The 23,316-nt window shown below is 36.6% G+C and overlaps 1 protein-coding gene across 5 annotated transcripts in view; it reads right to left on the reverse strand.

The window, feature by feature from the left end:
- NNT (nicotinamide nucleotide transhydrogenase) overlaps positions 1-23,316 on the reverse strand; it is an 87,700-nt gene that overhangs the window by 40,461 nt on the left and 23,923 nt on the right. For all 5 annotated transcript variants that reach the window (XM_081280947.1, XM_081280948.1, XM_081280946.1 and 2 more), the window contains 6 exons: positions 21,433-21,620; positions 7,056-7,189; positions 6,482-6,673; positions 5,402-5,555; positions 2,503-2,664; positions 1,207-1,317 (listed from right to left, as the gene is read on the reverse strand). In XM_081280947.1, the coding sequence (XP_081137073.1) occupies positions 1,207-1,317; positions 2,503-2,664; positions 5,402-5,555; positions 6,482-6,673; positions 7,056-7,189; positions 21,433-21,620 (941 nt within the window). The remainder of the gene's footprint in view (positions 1-1,206; positions 1,318-2,502; positions 2,665-5,401; positions 5,556-6,481; positions 6,674-7,055; positions 7,190-21,432; positions 21,621-23,316) is intronic.

A 23,316-nucleotide genomic window follows, 5' to 3' on the forward strand; every position in this document is an offset into this window, starting at 1 on the left:
GGGAAGACAAAACAAAACGAGGTGTCCCATTGAGCAGAGTGATTTTTTTTTCCAAAGTGTTATAATTTTTCTGTTTAAACATATTTTATCACCTAGGTATAAATATAACTTAAGTAACATTTTTAGAATGTCAAAAATAAAAATCATTCTACTATTCAAGCCAGAAATTGGTGGGGAAAAAAAAACCCTACATATTTTCACATATATTCAGGAAGGAAACTTGCTATCAAAATGCAAAAACAACTATTTCTGCATGACTAAAAGCAAACAGCCCTTCAAAAAGCTTGGAAATGCAAAAGATCAATGGTCGGAATTTTTTTTCTTTTTAAAAATATTTTGTTTTAGTTGTAGTTGGACACAATACCTTTATTTTATTTTTATGTGGTGCTGAGAATTAAACCCAGCGCCCTGCCCATGCTAGGTGAGCATCTAACTACTGAGCCACAACCCCAGCCCCTATTTTTTCTTAATATTAGGTTATTTCATTTGTTAAACTGTACTAAGTGATAAAGAAAAAATAGCATATGGACAGGCACCATGTTTCTTGGACACATTTAAGAATTTTAGCTACAAAATAGCACCAAATGAGACTCATACATGAATAGGGTGTTAAGCTTTCAGTTTTTAGGAACAAACATTGTCTGCAGTAAGGCAGATGACTAAAATGTTATATAAAATTATACGCCTTTGTAGATGTTAGGTGATAGCACTAAATCATTGTAATCCAAAACTATGCACTTGATAACTTTCTAGTTAACTTGTAGCAAGACATCATTTTGTTTGTTTGGGGGCATGGGGAAAGTTGCTCTTTTATCAACAGAGTTTCTAACAATTACAAATGGGCAAAATTATCAAGTTTCCTTCACAAAGAGCATTTATGGTCTGAGTGAAATAGTCCTTCATGGTACAGTTAGTTTCTTAAAGTCAGAAAGTCCATTTTATTCTGATTTGAATTTGCAGCCTGTGTCTTCATTAAAAATAGTACTCTAAGCTGAGCACAGTAATATATGGTTGCAATACCAAAATAAGGAGGCTGAAAAGGGAGGGTCACAAGTTCAAGGCCAGGTTCAGCAACCTGGTAAGGCACTGTCTCAAAGTAAAAAAGGGCTGGGGATGTTGCTCAGTGGTTAAGCACCGCTGGGTTCAATCCCTGGTACCAAAAGGAAAAAAAAAATAGCACTCTAGGTTCTTTCATGATCATTATACCTGCAATGTTGACTGAGGAGATGAATGTAGCAAGAGCAGCAAGACCCTGAGAAGTTGTGGAAGGATACAAATGTCCCCCCATCAGTGCCAATCCACCAACTGCTGTCAAACCTAGAAAGAAAACATTAATATGGTGATTATAGAGATAACTCCAAATGAAATGTCACAGCTGAAGGACAGACCAGATACACAATACACAGATTCACAAGGGGAAAGTTCTCACTACCAAACACAAAGCAGCCTCTCTGTGCCTCCATTCAGACATAAACAATTTTCCTAATGAGGACTATTGATAACACACCTCCACACCTTTCTCACTTAAAGTACTATCGTGGGCAAAATGTTAGCAAAACCTTTCCTCCTTTTGCATTAGAATCTGACCTTCCTTTAACATTTTTGCTCTGACCCTGATTGATATAAATCAACAATGCCACTAAACAACATTGCTTATAGGGAAAAGTGTCTACAGGTAGATAGATACCTTATAAACAGACTGGAAAGGACTAATTGTGAACTATAAATACTTGATGGGGATGTCGCAGCTTCGGGCTTTCCTGAGTATAGTACCTCTTGAAACTTGACATCTCTGCAGAAATCCTAACAATGTTATAAGAAATGCCCATGGATGGCTCAGAATGTAGCTCAGTGGTAGGGTGCTTGCCTGGCATATGTGAGGCCTTGGGTTTAATCCCCAGCACCACCAGAGAAGAAAAAAGAAACGATCAAGGGACCTGTTGCCTGTCCCATGTGTGTATCATTTCCTCATGTTGGAGCCATCACTGGGGGCCAAAGAACAGTTCCTAGGCAGCCACATGGATGACAGCTTGGATCAGAATAAAGAAATGCCTGATGCTGTCTCAGCAAGCCAGTTCCTATCTCCTGTGCTTTACTGTGAACTGATACCATGTATTGGTATCACTTATTGGAACCTCGATAGGCTGAATGTCAGTTTGACTTAAGAAGAGCACCCATAGGATGTGGCAACTGATTCTGTGAAACAGGAGTTTTCACATTTCATCAGTGAAAACCTTTCCTTAAAGGAAATCATAATTGAAAGAAATACCAGTCGACCTGCATTGCTTGAAACAGAAGCAGCCCAAAGGGCTAATGCTGCATGACCTTTTACTTCACAACCCAACCCCCACCTTTGGGGAAGCTGTGAGTCACCTTAATAACCACCTCTTATACCAAGGGAAACAATTTGAAAACACAGACTTTATAAACCTCATGGAAAGTACTCCTAAAGCTAAGAAGCCTTTGAAAACCTAAGATGAAGCAAACACATGAAGAACAAACCTGAGATTGCATTAGTCACAGACATCAGTGGTGAGTGGAGAGCAGGAGTCACTCCCCAGACGGTGTGGTACCCCACGATGCCGGCCAAGCCAAAAGTGGTCACCATCTGAGAAAAGGCTAGATTGGGAGCCACAATGCCCAAACCCAGCATCCCAGTGAGACCTAGAGAAAGAAAGTAGAGAGTGTGAGATGACTTCCCGTTATCTCAGATTAAAAAAGAACACATACATACCTCCACACACAGTCAAACATATGAAGAGTCTGTGTCTCACATTCTACTCCCTTGCCAACAAAGAGCAAATTACACATTTGGCATTTGAGAAGTAGGGGAAGGAGGAAGATATTATGGACAAAACACAACTTTCTGACCACTCCATCTCTCAAATACTTTGTAAAGATCCACTAATATTTATGAGTCACCTTAATAATAATTTGCACATTTTCCTTTGCAAAGCTTTGTCCTCTTCTGTGTTTCAACTTTCATTGACAATGCCACATGTATTTATACAAACATTTTTATTCCAGAATTATAGGCCTACAGAGGAGCTACAAAGCATTTTCTACTTGGGCAAGACATAACCTTTATAAGACAGGACTTTTATGAGGCCAATTTTATGTCACTCTCAGAATTGGCTGAGGAAGAGAGGTTTTAAAAGAGTAGGAAGGATTTCATTCACTCCAGCACCTCCCCAAAACATATGGCTTCCACCCACCCGGGACAGAAGTTTTGCAATTGCTCCCGAATCTGGACTGGACTGCTGGCCAGGGCAGTCAGCTCTAGCCTCAACACCAAGTCAGCAAACAGGATTTTACAAAGAAAAGGAAAAAAAAAATACAAATTAAATTAAGAATGTGCAGAATACAAACAGTCAGTTCTGAACATACATCTTTAATTAGCGCCTTCCTTAATAGCAAACATGTGGATAGCTGCTTTGCAGCAGGAGAAACGGTTACCTAATGGTCAGTGAAAATAGAACTACAGTGCATTACCGGGGAGGAACCTCTCACTTCTTTGGTAGGAACTATTACTTTCTAAACGGTATAACTGGGACATCTACAAATTGACATTAATTTTACTTTAAGTCATTCAGTAAGAGTGAAGGTTTATGTTTTTCTACCCACATACAATATTTCCAAGGTTCTAACACATGGCCTGTTAACCATCTGGAGGGAAAGTCAGATAAAATATTTGGCCTTCTAGTTAAAAATCAGAGAGCTATTTAGGGTTGTAGTTAATCATAAGTTTTCCAAAGTCAGACTGCCTGGTTCAAATCCTCATTCTGGTGCTCTCCAACTGTGTGATCTAAAGCAAATTGCCTAAATTGTCTGTGCTTTGGTGTCTTTATCCATAAAATTAGTAACCCTGTCTTCATCTGCAAAAGAATATAATATTATGCCTACCTTACTGAATTCTTATAAAGAATAAAATTAGCCTAAGGCATATGAAATATTCAGCACAATGCCTAGCACTCACTAAATGATAATTCTTATTCTAACCACATTAGTCAGAAAATATTGAATTATCATAATCCATAGTCATTTGTTTGCATCATCAAAGAGACATACAAAGATCAATTCTTTAATAATCTAGCAAAAAGCAATATACCTTGACTCAATAAATATAACTGAAACCTAGAAAAATAAAACTGCATGCACTTTCCCATCATTTTCTTAGGAATTTTAAAGATAAATAGAAATTTATAATCCTACTCAGAAAAAACTCCATGTGTGATACAATAATTTAGTTTCTTTTTTTCTTTTTTTTAAACAAGTGAGTGCAAGTAGGGACACTGCCCTATCTACTTGCAATGTTCATCACCAGAAGCTTTCCACTCATTTTGCTGAATCGAGCTCTTTATTCAAGGAGTTACACACTTAGCTTTAGAACATCTGGACTCACATGGGAATTCAGATAATGCTGAGGCTACAAGAATTCTGTGTGCCTGGTGCTTGTTCTTCGTTCTTTAAAGTTTTCCTTTGTTTTTATTTTGGCTCTAAGTAGATCTAAATATTTTTAATTTGTTCTATGAAAGAGAAACCAATTTTAAATCAAATACCCAGATTTCAGTATCTAACAATGCATAACCATAATGAATATTTGTCACTATTTTACAATAATTCTTTCAGGTTTTCACAAAGTTGAACTTAAAAACAACAACAAAAAACTTATGTTAAATTGTAAAGAGATCAAAATCAAAATAGTAAATTTTTACTAGGTGAGTAATTTAGAATGTTAGTCAAATATCCAAAGGCTATATAATTGCAGTGTTTATTCTTTAAGGCAAATATTTGGCTTCCCAGTCTTACCCAACTACTCAGATACTTAGCCAACTACTCACAACTGATGTTTTGCAAAGTACAAGATGCCCTTAACTACACTTACACGTAACTTAACACCAACACAATCTGATATCCATCACGACCAATATAATCAGTGTGGATAGAAATATCAATGACTATATTTAAAATGTTTTCTATAAAAGGAATCATGCTCACAGGCTGGATGTCATTTCACATGGCTTCTCTTAAGTATTCAGCATACAGTTTGTGTCTCTGGAGTGGTTAATCAATCCCAAAGAAGTGAGACAAGTGGGGTGGGGTTGTGGCTCAGAGGTAGAGCGCTAGCCTAGCGTGTGTGAGGCACTGGGTTCGATCCTCAGCACCACATAAAAATAAAGGACTGTGTCCACCTACAACTAAAAACTAAATATTTAAAAAAGAAGAAGAAAAAGAAGTGAGACAAGTAACATGTTGATAAAAAGTCAAGTCTTTCAGGCCCAGTTATGAATGGAATCTACAGAACAACACCACCATTGCATTTACCTAATTTGACAATTAACGACATTACATATAAAATGAACACAATCAGGTCTCTTTGCTACACAGCCAGGATCCTCACCTGCTGTGTAGGCAGAAGCTGTGGCCATGGTCCTCCTGAATGGTGTAACAGTAGCTGCCTTTTCAGCTTCTAGCTCAGCCACTGTCTTCTGTTTTACTGGGGCACCTTGAGGAATATTTTTCGGTGTGGGAGCAGGGAAAATCACTTCACCATCCTAACAGAGATCAGAAAATAGTATTATTATTTTTTTTAAAGAGAGAGTGAGAGAGGGAGAGAGAGAGAGAGAGAATTTTAATATTTATTTTTTAGTTATCGGCGGACACAACATCTTTGTTTTTGTATGTGGTGCTGGGGATCGAACCCGGGCCGCACACATGCCAGGCCAGCGCGCTACCGCTTGAGCCACATCCCCAGCCCCAAAAAATAGTATTATTTTAAAAGGTCAAACCAATATTTCAAAAACCACTTACAGAAATAACTGTTTTTTTAAAAAAAAGCTATTCTACATATAATTTTACATAAGTATATTATAAATTCATAAAATTTATAACGTGTACACAAATATGTAATGTTTGTATTACACATACATAGATCTATAATTTGTATGTGTGTAGAACGTATATAGAAAATATAGATCAAACCCAAAAAAGCAGGCCTGTGGAGAGAACACTGCTTTATTTTATTCAATTTCCATTTGTTTCTGGTTTTCAAATGCAAAGAACATTTTCAGTGAGTTGTATATATTTGAGACTTTGAAATATTTTTCTTTAAATCATTCTCCACTTTTAAATAATTTTATTGGCATAAACCTGGTATGTCAGTATTTCACTAGAGCACATTAATATTTGAAAATGATTCTTGCCTGAACAAAAATTCTAAAATGAATTTACATTAAAAACACAGGAAGGGCCAGGAGCAGTAGTGCACATCTATAATCCCAGCAACTAGGGAGGCTAAGGCAAGAGAATTACCACATTCAATTGGCATTCAAGCCTGGCATCTTGAAAAGACTCTGACTCAAAATAAAATAATAATAAGGGCTGGGATGCAGCTCAGTGGTAGAGCCCCCTGGGTGCAATTGCTAGTACTGCAAAATTTAAAAAAAAAAAAAAACACAGGAAGGAAGACATCTCTACTTACCTTCATCACCACAGTTCCTCTAATGACATGACCCATTGTACCAAAGTCAAAATCATCTTTCACTTCAAAATAAAAATTATCTTTGTCAGGGCTGATAGCCTTCAGGAGCTTGGTAATATTGTTGGAATACAGAGTACTGGCCTGGGTGGCCATCCGGCTGGGAAGGTCTGTGTAGCCTATATGAGTGACTCCCTAAATGAAAACGCATACAGTCAAAGAGGTATATTACCTTATGCTCACATTCTTTCCAAGACAATTCCCATTCATACTCAATACTAAGTTTTAAAATTATATATCTTTTGCATATATATACATACATTCTCTCAAACATAAGTACGAATTTCAAAAAGATCTTTAACTGCACCTGTTTTTAATTTTAAAAAGTTTCAGGTCTCAATTTTTTCAAATATTTAAAGGAATAAACATCCCCCTCAGAGGAAGCTGGGATGTAGCTCAGTGACAGAACACCTGCCATGAATTCTATTCCCAGTACTGCAAAAAAAAAAAAAATACCTCACAAATTAATAATAATAGTAGCATTCATTCACAGGCAGAAAATGTTTTTTTGCTATACCTTATGAATATAAAGTTCTCCTGGCTTAGTGGTTTCAAAGTTTCCGCCAGCTTCTGCAGCTAGATCCACAACAACTGAACCTTCCTTCATTGACTCAATCATTTCTTTACTAAATAAAACAGGAGCTTTTTTACCTAATAAAATTAAAGAAAACAATACAAATTATCACTCTGAAAAGCTTTATATTCTAATTGGTAAGGAGTCTCTGGGCACTCAGGAATTTAACATCTGCAATTTTAACTCTTTCCAAGATATCACTAAAGACCATAGGTAACACAGTTGAGATAGATCTTTCTCTACAGGAAAAAATATTAATGTAGGCTGTAAGGCCAGTGTGCAGGATGGAGCCATTCAGCTGGTGAGTGAGGTTTGCCACCTGCTCAGCATGAGAATCTCAGCCCTGCTTTTCCCAACTAGCTCACATACCCAGAGAGAAACAATTTGGTGTTTTTTTTTAATGAATAATAATAAGCCATTACAGAAATCATGTTGTTCACTCAAGTTAAACAATTCATAAATGTCAAGAGTATAGTTGGTACTGCTTTACAAATTACAAAATAGACTATTTCCACACATCTTAACAAATATCACCAGATTACCCAACACATTGTATTAACCTACCTTAATTTAACAAGGATAACTTCTAGGAGAGAACAGAAAGTGCCATGTCAACTTTATAAACAGAAATCAATTAAAAATAAAATTTGTGTTACAATATCTAATTTCCAATCCACTTGACTGGTATACATACGATTCAAAAAGAAAAATAACACTCCTTTGTAGCACATGTGATAAAAGACTGTGAAGATATGAGAGTTTATGTGGTAACTCGTTTTTGCTACAAACTTCATATTGTCAAGATCAAGTTCAAATCCCGAGGCTCTCCTTACTGAAGGCCTTCCTTCCTGAGCTGAGGTGCTCTTCTAGTATGCCCTCTCATTACTACCCATTGGACCTTTAGCCTCAACCATAATCAACTGGCTGCCACATGATTTGTTGGATAATCTCTGGTTCTCTCTTCTGAGTATCCATGGATACAGTAAGCATCAAGACACATTTTTCCCAAAAGACAATGCCTTAAAGTCCTGATAGTTTCATAACTTCTCAAAATTCCCTGAAAGTATTCCCTCTTCCCTCCCCACATAATCTAGCAAAGGATCCTTAAAAATATTTAACTAAATCGTACTCGACCATGAGAATCCCATAATAAAGGTCATGTTCCTCAGCTCCCCAGTGAAAGATGGCAGTTGCATCCTCACAATGAGGTCAATCTAAAGTGCTCACCTGTACTCTCCAGATATTGCTGTCATCACCACTCCGACCCTCTCAGCCAGAGCCACTTCTCTACTGCCCAACCTCCTGTTTGTTAGAGATTTTCCTTCCACCTTCCTTGTGCCCTCCAGTCATTGTACCTAAAATGACCCTTTGAATTCAGGTCTACCCCTTTGACTTGACTGAACAGACTTTGCAGCTACCAATGTACAAATTCTTGGCATGTAATTTCTCTTGCCCTAGAAATTCTGGATTCCTTCTTCTTTCTGAGACATCAATAGCCAAGGATCAGTCCCTAGACTGCAATGCTACCACTCTGCAAGACCTCAAGTGGCCAAACCATTTAGCATCCTTCAAAAACACATAAAATGCACCAATCTATTTGTCTTCTCACATTTTACTCACTCAACCTGAATAAAACGACTGTGCAGTAGCACAGTCTTAAAAAATACATATACATATGTGCTTCTTAGAGATAACAGGTGTTCTATCCATATTATTTCTCCAAAACTCGATCATTTTGAAACAACAGCATACTCTTTCATGATGAGTGATTATTTAGTGTACAGACTGGTAGAGATCACCAGAATAATTTAAAAATCTACTTCATTCAGAGAGGAATATTTAAAGATATAAAATTATTATAAGTAAAAAGCACATAACAAAGTAGTATACACTTATAAATGTGTACATTTCAGCATTTCTCATTTATATGTACACACACATACACACACACATATACTATATAGATTGTGGTAAATTCTGTCAAATAACATTTAACAAAATTATGGTATATTTGAATGGGGAGACCAAGTTATTTTCTTCTCTGCACTTTTTCTTATCTCTCAAATGTTCTAATTTTAAAATTAAGAAATCTTAATAAGGGCTACAGGGAATATAATGATAAATCTAACAGTGCAGCTGCCCGTAAGCACTCAAATATGAAGCAATTTTTTTTAATTCTGGAAGAAGTGCAGAAATAAAAATTAATAACAGATGGGTGAAAAAGAGAGCCAAAAGAGAAGCAGGGTAGTAAATAAAAGCTCCCAATGAGCAAATCCTCAAAAGAATAGGTCAAGAGAAAAACTGAGGAGACAATTTCAAAATACTATCTTACTCTAATAGCCTAATATGATAAAAGTCAATGTCTGATAAATGTGGCGTCATAAAATGTAAAGAACAAAAGAAATAAGATGATTAGTTAGGTATTTGGAAGAAAAAAAGACTCTACCCAAACATAATATCCTTTTACTAGGTAGATCAGAATTAACTGTAAGAGAACCAACCCAACAAAAGAAAGAAAAGTGGAAGAAGAGAACTGCTTAAATATTTCTCTAGTTTGTGAATACAGAAACTACTTTCTAAATTCGAAGCAATGAGGGAAATTACAAAGAAAAGCATCAATATATTTAAATTTGAAAAATGTACATATTATAATCCTCAAAAATCACAAATGACACAAATTAGTCTACTAAAAAGTTCACAGAAATTTAAATAAAAACAAAATGCTAAGATTCTAATAGATAAATGAACAATAAACATAAATGGTCAATTTTTTAATGGAAAAAAGTTCTACTACAGTCAAAGAAATATGGGGGAAAAGTAAGAAATTGTTTTTTTGGCCTCTAAAACTAGCAAAGTCAAAAAGTCATGATGTCTAATGTTGAGATAAAACAATTAACTAAAAAACTTACTGATGAAATTATGAACTACACAGTCTTTCAAAAAATCAGTTCATTAAGTGTATATCAACTGGCCAAAAACATTGATATCCAGTGATGCTACTTTTAATATCTGATTAATCCTTGGGAAAGTAAGTGAAAATGCAGACATAGACGTTATGCAGAAATAAATGTTACAAGAACTTTTTTTTAATTGACAGAAATAAATTAAAAGCCCAACTTTGGGGGAGCAATTAAATAAAATATGGCACATCCCAATGAGAAAATTCTGCAAAACCATCAAAATATATTCACAAGGATTCTTAATGATATATCATATTGCAGTAAATGGAAAGCTTTCTATTCTAAATGAGGGGAAAAGACATAGTACACCTTGATCTAAACATTATAAAAACACACTGAAAAAAAAATATAGAAAGGAAATGGTAAAATGTTAACAGTATTCACTAAGTAGAGGGATCGCTTATATTATTTCCTATTTTCTAGCTATTTCGTTATTTTCTATTTTCTGTTTTGTACTTCATTGCCTCTCTAACAAAAGCCACATATTGTTTTAATAAAAAATAAAAGAGTATTTCCACAAAATCACAACCATGTTCTCCTTTAATTAGAGAAGGTGGTTTAAGATTCGGTACTAGGGAGAATTAGAATAACTTTGAAAAAGCATCAGACCAACCCTCTTTACTTACTAACTGAAAAGGCTTCATGCAAAGTTACCTGTCCTCCCAACTACAGTGCTGAGGGCCATTACCAAGTAGAAATGACGCATCAAAATTTCCTTGCTAGCGTACCCCATGTTAATGATTTCGCTGTTGACACTGCATGTAAGGTGACCTTGCTCAAAGACCAAGGCGGATCCGGGTTTAGAGCTGATCCAGGTTTGAGGAAGTATCCCGGTCCTTGGGTTTAGGGGGTAACCCGGTTTAAGATAAGGGTTTTAGGGGCTGGGGATGTGGCTCAAGCGGTGGCGCGCTCGCCTGGCATGCGTGCGGCCCGGGTTCGATCCTCAGCACCACATACAAACAAAGATGTTGTGTCCGCCGAGAACTAAAAAATAAATGTTAAAAATTCTCTCTCTCTCTCCTCTCTCACTCTCTCTTTTAAAAAAAAAAAAAAAAGATAAGGGTTTTAGGGAAGTTCGATGTTGAGGATTATTGCTGCCGGGATTAGGGCGTTCCTGCTGCCTGAGCTCCCATTGAGCTCTCGTGAGACTCAGAGCATTTTGGGAAGAAAAAGCCTCGTGGAGTAGGTGAATCGGGTGGCAGTAGAACTGGGATTGCCCCAGAACGTGTGTGGAGGCCGGTGTGAGTTCGGGAATAAAGAATTGCTGTTTGAATCTACAAAGCTGTGTGGTGGCTCGTGATTCTGTGCCCAGCCAAGACTGCGGCACTACAGCAACATCCTAAATGTGTAGTTAGGATAGTCTTTCAAAGAGCACACGAAAACACTTATAAAAGAGGCTGGGGATGTAGTTCAGTGGTAGAGCACTTGCCTAGCATGTACTAGGCAATGAGTTTAATCCCCAGCACCACCAAAATACAGATATTTATAAAGGAAGACAAAGACACAACTAAAGATGGAGAACAGGAAGTGTATACAGATTGTTTACAATGTATAACATAGGGGGAAAATACAACCAATGTTTTCTGCAAAATCTTCCCAATATACAATCTGATGAGGTCCTAGAAATAAGGATAAAAGATAAAATGAGCATCTTGGGTATTTTAAGACATAACTGCAGAAGAGTCAATCAAAGAACACAGATGAAAGATATTTTCTTTTATGAAGGCACAATTGGGATTTCCCATTTTGAAGCTCATTGCTGTTAAATTTATCATTTATCTGCAAAAGATACAATATCCAAAAAGGCCAAGATTATTACATTTCCTAAAATTACCCCTCTTTTAAAAATCACTTTGATATAAAAATAATTAAGAAAGAGAAAATGTTTAAATATTTCCTGGCACAATACAAACTGGGTGAAAGATGTGACATGATGTCCAACATTATGAAATATTGCTTGCTCCTTTCTGGTTCATGGACATGAAGTTCTCCTGGTAAAGTTACTCAGTTCCTCCCCATTTGGAAGCTATTTCCATACTTTTTGCCAAGACAATGGCAGGACATCAAGCACTCACAGTCATCATTCAAGTGACTATTCATTCATTGACTCAATTTGTAATTACTTAGTGACTCCCATTTGTAGACTAAAGGAAACTTTTACTTATAACACTGAGGTGGTTTTTTTTTTGTTTGTTTGTTTTTTGGTCACGGATTTAGAGTTTAGATGACCCTAGCTGAAAAAAGGTTGCACTCAAAGGTTATACAACATTACTAGAAAAGCTGGGTATGTAAAGCAATCATCTGAAATTTTTAATTACAGACTTTTCCAATTGGCCAGCCATTATTTGGGGTGAGCATGAATACTGAAGAGTACTAGAAGACCTCTTGGAACCTCAGTGTACACCAAGAATTGACTGTAGACTCCCTATAAAGGCTTCACACAGGTGTACTGTTTCTTGATAATATGCACAAATAAATTCATTATTAAGTGCTATTGAATTTAGAGTATATTTTCATAATCATATGTATCAATAAATTTATATTAAGATATGATTTTAAAAGCATTAAAATTGGGAACTGCTAGAAAAATGACTAATTTCTAAAAACAGCTTTAACAACTTATTGCTATGTAGCAAAATAATATATCAACTTCTCTATAACACTAAGTTCAAAAAGAGTGATGCACCTTAAACTAAATGACAAAGACCAAAGAGTTGCTGGAAAAAATATTTGTAATATACCTCTCTGAATAAATCAGGTCTAACATGATCATCTGAAATCAATAAATTCTCAGATTCTATCTTATTGGGAAAAGAATCAAGCCATGGCAGACAACTTCAATCACCCCAAAAAGAAAAAAAAATATTAAGAAACCACTAAAAAATATTAAGAACAAAAAGACAGCAAGATGAAATGGTTTACCACAAGATTTTATAATGACTCCAAAGAGCATTTAGCATTGTTTACTGGAATTATTCAATGGCGTGTAATCATGGGGAAATTCTTCACTTCCTGGCCTGTGAAGCATCAAATTAGACAGAGGCTCAAAAAAAACTTTCTGCTTTAACATGAACACAATATACCTACTTCATATTAGCAAATAGATTAACAAGACAAATTACAGAATGTATTCATCCAAACCAAAACAGATCTCTCAGGAACAAGTACTAGAAAGACAAGGATAGTTCTTGATGTAGTGTAGCACTACTACATATTGAGCAAATGTAAAATTGAGAAGGTGAAGAAAAACAACCTGAACTTCACTGTTTACATATTTTAGAGTTTCATTATAACAACACTGTTTCGCACTGAGCATGTTAGTACCTACCCGCACCCATTTACTCCTTTTGTCCCCACTCTGATTCCATTTCCTCTACACCGTCCATGAGCTTCAGGAAAGGTGGCCTCAGAAACCACTTCAGCAGCAGCCTGGCTGGCCTAAGGTAACCACATCACCTTACTGGTTACTGGCTCAGAGATCCAGGTGTAAGCTGAGTACCTCATAGCCCTGTATACTTGGATTGGAGCAGAAATGGGTACATAACTCAATTAAGGCTAATAAGAACAAGGGAAAGTTTGCTAAGGGCTTCTAAATAGATTTCTGGCCTTAAGCCATAAGTGGCTTGTCTCATTCCCTGGATATTGTATGGAACAAACTGGAGTCCTGAGGACAAGGTCAACTCAAAGAGTAGGACAAAGTTGAAAGAACACAAAGGAGCACACCCGGAGTCCTCCTGACCACAAAACACTGATCCACAGGCACAACTGGACTTTTTCCTGTTAACATGAACAAAGATATCTGCTTCCTTGAGGCAGATTATGTTGGAATTTTGTTTCTGGCAGCCAAAGACATTGTAACTGATATGAGCCAAAGGTTCATTTGGAATTTCAAGATCTTGGATGAAATTTAAAATATTCGGCCTTAAGCTTAAAAAAAAAAAAAACTGTCACACACGAAGACAAAAGTTCATACATATATATGTACATGTAAGAAAAAAAGATGATTAATTATGTAATAAATGGATATAGCAAGAAATTGCTGAACATCTGATCCACAGATCCATTATTTAACAAATCTCTGATTTAGCCAGCTCCATGGTGAAGCCAAGTACAGATGTGACACCTCCATCATGGTGAAGAGGCTATGGATAGATGTGCTCATGAACATGAGGAGATTTCTACCCATGCCTAAATACCTAAGCAAAGTGCTATACATGCAAGCTCTACTGTTGAACTAGAGGACAACTTTTTCTGCACAATCAATTATTTGTATATGGAAGCAAAGGAATGTTTGGCTAGCAAACAGTTGACTTTTATAAATTGGATTCTTGGAGATGTTTCTAAATGTAATACTGTACTCACAAAATATGCCTCCATCGATAGCATCTTTTAACAGATTGGTCTCTAAATATCTATCTAAAGAAGAAACCTATAAACAAGCTTTTATCTCATGATTAAGAAACATGTTTATAATGATTTTTCAAGCATTATCTTAAAAACCAATCTCACACAACTACAAAATTCCATATATATAAAAACCAAATAAATCAAGATTTCACCATGACTTCATAAGATATAAGAATTCCCCAAACAGGAAAATAATCTGCCAAACTTAAAAGGCATCATGAATAAGAAACTATGATATTCTCATAGAAACTATAAGATTCTTTATTTTCCTTCCATGCATTTAATGTATGAATATACATGAGCTATCAATATCCCTTCAAAATTAAGGCAATGAATATGTGGTACATATTCTGATTTTATTATTTTGTTAATATAAAATAATTAAAAGGTTTTTTTAAAAAAATAGAAATAACTGTTTTTTTCCTTCTATGTCCTTCAACTTAGGTCACAATGAAGTTAATTGACAAAGGTACCTTAAAAAATTATTATCTTCAAGATAGGAACAGTGAAGCAAAATTGTAATCCCAACAATTTCGAAGGCAGATCCAGGAGGATCACAAGTTCAAGGCCAACATGGGCAACTAAGTGTGACCCCACCTGAAAATAAAATTTTAAGAAGGATGGGGATGTAGCTCAGTGGTACAGCATCCCTGTGTTCAATTCCTAGTATAAAAAAAGATTTAAAAAAAAAAGATCATCTTCAGAAAATTCATATAAAAAGCAGTTAAATCATGTCTCTCCCCAAGGAAACCCATGCCAAACTGCCACCTAATGCAAGCTGGTATGTAACTTCAGGAGTGGATCCATAATCCTAAAGAGACCATCCTCAAGATGCCAATAAGCATCTTAGCCCTGAGTGCCATGGACAAGACAAGGCACCATGGACATAGAAGGTATTGCAGGAACCTTCCATGTGCCCTATACTGGGCTTTTCCTTCATTTATTCTTCAAAACACCTCTACAAGTAGAAATTTTTATCCTCATTTTAGAGATGAGGATTCAGATATTCAGAGAGACAAATCAACAGTTAAGTAATGAAATCAGAATTTAAAACTACTTGATTTGGGGCTAAAACTATGTTTTTTTCTCTGATTTTCCAAGAACGGATTAAACATAAACAGATAAAATAACAAAGTGGGGAAAAGAAAATAGACTGTTAACTATGCACAGAAATCAAAGTTTGTTTGGGGCTGAATTGCAAACCCCCACCCCCGGATTCACATGTTGAGGCCTAACCCCCCAGTACCTCAGAATATGGCTGTATTTGGAGACAGGGCCTTTAAGAATGTAATTAAGTTAAACTGAGGCAAGTAAGGTCCACCCTAATCCAACCTGACTGGTATCCTCAAAAAAGAGAAAATTATGGGCTGGGGATGTGGCTCAAGCAGTAGCGCGCTCACCTGGCATGCGCGGGGCGCTGGGTTCTATCCTCAGCACCAAATAAAAAATAAAGATGTTGTATCCACCGAAAACTAAAAAATATTTTTAAAAATTCTCTCTCTCTCTCTCTCTCTCTCTCTCTCTCTCTCTCTCTCTCTCTCTCTCTCTTAGCGAGAGAGAGAGAGAGAGAGAGAGAGAGAAATTAGATACAGAAAGAGACACCATGGATGCACACACACAGGAAAGACCAGGTGAGAACACAGCAACTCACCATGGAAAGAAGCCCCAGAAGACACCAAAGATGGTAATAAATAAAATTTCTGTTGTTTAAGCTGTCCACTTGTGGTATTTTGCAATGGTAACCTTAAAAAACTAAGATGATGTTTTCTTATACCTGGGCTCATAATCAGGCAATATTTCTTAGCTTTCTGTACAGTTAGCTTTGTCTAGGTGATCAAGTCTTAGCAAAAGAAGTATGTGCAGAAGTGATGTGTGCCATTTGCTAGCTGTCCCACACACACTCCTCAAATTAGAGAGTGCCCAGAGTGACCTTCAGAGCCTCATCATGAAGACAGCAACACTGCCACACCCTGAATCTCCAGGTGACGATGGGAAGAAGAGATGCTCACCAATATATGAACCTACCTATTAATGTTAATGAGCAAGAAGTAAATTTCTATAATGTCTGAACTATTACATACTTTTGGGCTAATCTATGACAGTTGATAGAGCTAAACCAACCTAAATAATATTGAAGCACAAGAAAATACAGTAAAAATGGAAGAAAAGAGATTCAGGATAATAATACATGGTGGGAAGTTCCAGTAAGTTAGCAATAACTATCAGTGCTGTTTCACCATTGAGGCAGCCTCAACCTCCCAATCCTTCTCAACTCAGGCACTGCCAGGGAGGACAGCATAAGGCTTCTTGATATTGCAACATACTTCAGGAGAAATAACATACCAAACTAAAACAATACTCTGTGCCATAAATTTTCCTAACAGAACATTCGTTAAATTTGGCCCAGTCACTCAATAAGTTTGTTCAAACACACCCTAAGAAATCAAGACAGACAAGTGGCAATGGAAAACTCTAAACTCCTGGCACCCTTCTCCTGATGACAAGTTGCCCTGCCTGTGTTGAAAGCTACCAAGAGGTGTGTAGACAGCCTGTGGTTACTAACCCTAGATGTTGCAACATGGAAGTATTTCTCCCTATCCTTCAAAAATTCTCAAAACAAATGAAAACTTTGTGGAGGTAATATTACAAAATTCCATACAGTCACAAAATAGATTTAAGGGAAGATGGTGGAAAAATCAGATGATCAGTTTTTTAAAAGTAATATAATTCCAAAGAAGTCAGAAATCCCTGATATGTAGTCTATAGTTTTGTCTTTGAAAATCGCAACGCAGACCAGAGAAAAAAAACAACCTGAAAAAAAAAATGCTGACTTTTGGAAAAATATTTGTAGAACTACATAAATGGAGAGTATCAATTATTATTGTATCGATTATTCTTCAGCCTAAAAGTACAATTTTGCAAATTACTGTGAAAACCCATTCTTACACTATAATTGTACTGCATGTAAAAGGCAAGATTCAAAGAAACAGATGACACCAGAAGGAGAACCAAGTTGTGACTTGCCAGGAGACTGCAACATCTCTTAGTTTCAATCTCATTTCTGTAAGGCTATTGCATATCAGAGCAAACCAACTCTCTCCCAATTCTCCAGTCATGGAAAATCCCCTACAAGTGTCCTTTGAGAAGTGTACTTTATAGACCCTATCTGGTATTGATAAAAACAAAAAATTCTGCTTGCCTAATCCAGACTCTATAAAGAGGCCCAAGTATATATGGCCTAAGGAATTATAATTTATAATTAAGCATTGGATGTCTTCCTTCCTGACAAGACATTTTCTAATTCCTAACCAGTTCTTCCACTACTTCCTGCTTTGAACTCCTGAGAGACCTAACTAGCCTTCTCAAATTGCAGACTGGGCATGTGTCCTAGTTTTGAATAATTTAAGAAAGTGAACTTTCCAGTCTTAAATTAGCCTCTGCAATGTTCCTACCCAAAAGTGAGCCAACAGGGTATGCTATCTTTGCTTAGTTAGCACCAGGAAAAATGAAAGAGATTGTACCAGCCAAGATCTAAGGAAGGCACTCGGAATTAAGAGCTCAGCAACATTTGCTGAACTGCTATGGTGTGCACAGTGCTATGCCAAGTGCTGGCTACAACAAGGACAAATGGAACATTCTACTGCACTCACAGGGACACAGATCATAGGACGTATTGAGCACTGCTATAATATGAGCACATGTAATGTAACATAAGTGTAGAAAAAAAGAACATCTTACTACTGAGTGGGCACAGTAAACACCATTGGAGGAAGTCATAATTGAGTGGAGTGGGACTTCAAAAGCCAATGGAATGGCAGGGATGGCATTCTAAACAGAAGGGGCATACATGCAAAGATATAAAACATCTTAAGGTAAAAGTTTCCCAGGACACAGTCAATGCAAAATCATTATGATTCCTCTTTACCCCACCTCAACACTTCCCTCCCTTAACCTACCTAACAGATTTTCAACCTGACTCAGTCCCTTCCAGATAAAATACTCTAAAGTCTCTCTAATATTCTAAGTCTCTCTACAATGGCTGCAAAAATCATAGGGATGCAAAAAAAATTTCTTGCATCTTAAAGTCTTAGTAGAAAAGCCTGAACATTTCCAGAAAAGAAGGGCTGGCTGACTTTAATGGTAGCCCCAAAGGTCAAAGAGCTGGACAGGAAGACTGAGAACTTTCTCTTCTGTGCATAGCACCACAAAATAAGACAGTGGCTAGGCCCTATACTGAAGTCACCTGCATAAGGAGGTAACCTTGAACCCATCACCCAACTCAGCAGGGGGTCTAGATGAAGGTAGGAGTTTTCAGGCAGCATAACAATTAGCTGGCTGCAGAACTATTTAGTTCCATGTACAATCTACACATAAGTACAAGGTGATTTTCTTTTTAAACCCACTGACTTATTACTCAAGAGCAATGAAAATTTACTGATTCTTTAAAGTTGCTACCTAAAAACTGCTATGTGCCGATATCCCTCTTTAACATTCTCATCCATGCCAGATTTAAAGTCCAGCCTTCCATGGATGCTGGACCACAGTCTCAGGTTAGAAAACTTGTGACAGCTGACTTAATCCTCTTTGAATCCACTCAAGGAAAACTTGAGAACAACTGTTGCTCTCATATTTCAAGAGCTGGACCCCCCCCACCCCCCGCATCAGGTGATCCATGTAAAGATTTAGGACATAAACCAATAAAGGTACAACACCAAGGACAGTTTTCCAAGGAATGTTTGGACCTTTACATAATCTTTTCTTGTTTTTAAATGCTCATGTTTTCAGTGTTCATTCCCCCAAGGATATAAAAGATCTTTAGAAAAGACACTTTTATCTTTATGAAATTCCAATTGACCTTACTTTTTGTTTTTTTCCAGAAAGCCTTTTGAGAGTGAGTTCTGGGTCAATGTACTAACCAAAGACTTCATGCAAGTTTAATAAAAAAAAAAATCGTGGCTTCAGAAAACAGGAAATGCTGAGGGGAAACAGATTAACAAAACTCTTCAACTAGTCTTCAAAACCATCTCATACAATGTGACTCTTCCCTAAAGCACGCTTGACTATAATTACTTATAAAAAATAAGTTAGTATGGGGGTAGATCCTAAAAGTCAGTATGTGTTTATATAGGAAGTCCTAAGTTCTATCACTAACTGCTACCGTTATAATCAATAATAAATCTGTATACTATGTCCAAATTATCTCCAGTTCTTTATTAAAGACTGTTAACTAAAGCTAGCTTCCATCCTTTACTCCATTAGTAAATGTTTTAGTGCCCTCTGCTGGCCAACTGTTACATCTAACCAACGTCACTCCACCCACTCCACAATACCTCTCAGTGGTCGGAAGGTAGTCTCCCCCTTCTCAACTTGGGCACTGCCAGGGAGGAAAGCATAAGAGATGAACCAGGAGCATTTGCCACAAGAGGAAAGGAATGATCCTGAAGTACTCCCCTGCCACTACTTGTAGGAAACTTCTGTCCTGGCTGACAGATTTGCCAAGCACCATCCTAGGTCAATGCTTCCTGATCAGCATTCACCTCTACTACTAAACCACAGGCCTCATTCCTACACTCAGAGATGCTTCCACAAGCTAAGCCTAAATCACCTTCTTTCCTGTGTGCTTCACCTAGCCAGCTTCATGAGGCATCTGAGAGGACCAGCTTCCCTATCACTTGGGCAAATAGAGGACAGAAAGATTTGGAGAGCATATTTTCCCACATAAACTCATAGATCTCATGCCAATTGATTTCGCTGTCCTTAGGTTGATATTAGGTAGAGTATTTTAGTGAGGGATGGTGACAAGAGAGAATTTCTAATTCTCCACAGTCCCCTGGAGGCTCCCTTAGCAGGAACAAACACAAGCAACAAACACAAGCAACCATGAACCCTTCAAGCTCTCATTATCTGAACTGCTTTCTTTCAGAGAGGAAAAAGTGGAGTCAGCATGGTATTTACTATTCAATAACAGGAAGAAAGAGCAAGGAAAGAGAAAAGAAAAGAAATAGTGGAGAATTTCTCTGCCATAATATCTTCCCAGATCAAGCCACTATTTACAAATAAATGCTTATCAATTTCACATCATTCCTTGAGTACAAAATGTGATTTAGAAAATGTTGTGAAGGGTCTGCTATTGAAGAGCTCACAATTTGATTAGAAAAACAAACCTGTCAAAGAAAAATAATTAGAAAGTGACAAAGTATCATATCCTTAAGTAAAAATATACACTGGGAATTCTATCAATACACACATACACACAAAGTCCCTCTGTCTGTCTGTCTCTCTCTCTTATCTATGAAAAATGATCATCATAATATTAGAAATGGCTAGGCAGAGGGAGGATCACAAGTTCCAAGCCAGCCTCAACAATTTAGTGAGACCCTAAGCAAGTTAGCAAGACCTGTCACAAAATGAAAAGTAAAAATAAAATATTTTAAAAAGCGGGGCTGGGGATGTGTCTCAGTCGTTAAGCATCCCAGGTTCAAAACCCAGTATCAAAAAATACACACACACACACACACACACACACACACACACACGTAATGGTGTGAGTAATGGTCATCTCTGGTAGAACTTCTGATCATCTATATATCAGTACTACTTGAATTTCTTACAATAAGAACATAGCATCTTAAAAAAGAGAACAGAAAAATATTAACAATTTTTCAAGATTTAAACAGAAGTGTTATGAATATAATATGGTACATAGAGAATGATCTATGAACAGGGTTATATAAAACAAACGAGAAGAAAACATACCAAATTATTCATGAGTGTTATTTCAAGGGGCTGCAATGATTTATGTCATGTGCTTTCTCATTTTCTAGTATCTTTATAATAGAAAAATTGGTCTTCACTTAAAGAAATTCAAATGTTAAAAAATTATTCAGCATCAGCTTTAAAAAAGTCATTAGTATATAAGTGCCTTAAAAATAACCATTTAGTCAGGGTCATACCTGGGATAAGTGCTGTGCTGATGAGGATGTCCACCTCCTTGCACTGCTGGGCAAAGAGCTTCATTTCGGCTTCAATGAATTCTTTGGACATCTCTTTTGCATATCCTCCCTGTCCCTCACCCGATTCCTTCAAGTCCACCTCCAAGGGCTCAGCACCAAGAGACTTGAACTGTTCCAAAGCTGCAGCTCTAGAGTGATTATTGAAGAGAAATCAATAGTTATTTTAGGCTCCTAATCAAGATCTTCACTTACATATATATTTTTAAGAAGTGCAAACTGCTCCATCTGTGTACAATATATTAAAATGAATTCTACTGTCACATATAACTAATTAGAACAAATTGTTTAAAAACTGCCATTTGAAAGGAAAAAAAAGCGCAAACTGCCAATTGTCAAAACTTGAGAACTTCTTTGGATGCCTCTGATTGAACTGACTCAATTATATTTTCCTTGGGGCAGATGATACTTTTATGAACATATTTTTTCTCTACTGAAATTCCAGTAATCAGTTATGTTCCTTGTGGCCCCACTATTGATAAAGATGTTATATCTGATCCACATTGAGATTTTACATCATTCATACCACCCAAGTTGTGTTTCTCATTTGTAACTGTTCTGAGCTTGTTCTTACTGGGGCTTTTCCCACATAAATGACTCTTTTACATAGGAATATTTTAACAAAATGACTTTCACCTCCAGTCCTCATTAAATTGTGAAAGTAACCTATAAATGGTGGTAAACTGTAAAATGTGAAAAGTCAACATATTTAAGTTACATAGAAATAAATTCAGTTTGTGAATAAATAAATAATTGTTACCTAACCACTGTATGCTGGTTGAAAAACTGGAACCAACAAAGATTTCAGCTCTGTGGTGGTACCCACCAATATCCATCCTACTACAATAAATCTCAAATCTCCCAAATGACAATAATCACTTGAAGTACATGTTAAAAATTCCTAGGTCCCTTCCCAGAACCTATGAATTATAATATCCCACAGAGAGGCCAGGAGCTATATTTTTAGCAAGAACAGAAGGTCATTCTTGTCATCGGGGAAGTTTGGGAAACCATGGTCTATGCCAATAAATCCCTAGCAACCATCATGCTCTGAAGTGTGTACATAAAGAGTAGGACATGCAGTCCACACTGAGCAAGACGTTCTCTCTCTGCTAACTTCATTAACAAGGCATGGGCAGCCCCAGAATGCCTCTGCTGGTCAAGCTGCCAGCACGGGAATCAGCCTTATGAGGAAGCCAAAGTTGAGGACAGCAGAGAAGAAAGACAGAAGAGCCTGGTCTTTGATAGCACCAGAAAGCAGGTGACTCTAGTGTGAAAAGGGAGTCCTTCCCATAGAATTTCAGTTAAGGATGGAGAATGCATTGTCTTATGGTTTAAGTCAATTCTAATTGGTATTTTCCATTTGTTACAGCCACACGAATAAAGGTCTTTAAAAAGTTTCTAAATGTCTGCTGATATTAATAAAAATTGAGATGGATTCAAAATTATACATATAATTATATATATGTTGAGTGATATACATATATTATATGATCCAAATTTCATACAAAAGGTATATATACATAAACTCTAAGAAACTATACCAAAATATCATTAGCAATACATCTGGCCAGTAGTATTATAAAAGGTATTTTAATTCTCTTCTCTAGTTTCTTTGTATTTTTCAATAATTAACATGTACTGCTTGTACTTATTGTTATGATCATACAGACATTAATATTTACCACGTTTCTGAGTTTAACATCTCTCTCACCTATAACATCCTAAGTATGTTCCTTGTGGTCCCACTATGAAAGGAGTACACACTGTATGAGTTTCTTTATATGAAACCCTAAAAAGACAAAGCTATAGTGATAGAAACATATC

This window comes from Spermophilus citellus (assembly GCF_964194105.1).
Source record: "Spermophilus citellus genome assembly, chromosome: 1".
NCBI lineage: Eukaryota > Metazoa > Chordata > Mammalia > Rodentia > Sciuridae > Spermophilus > Spermophilus citellus.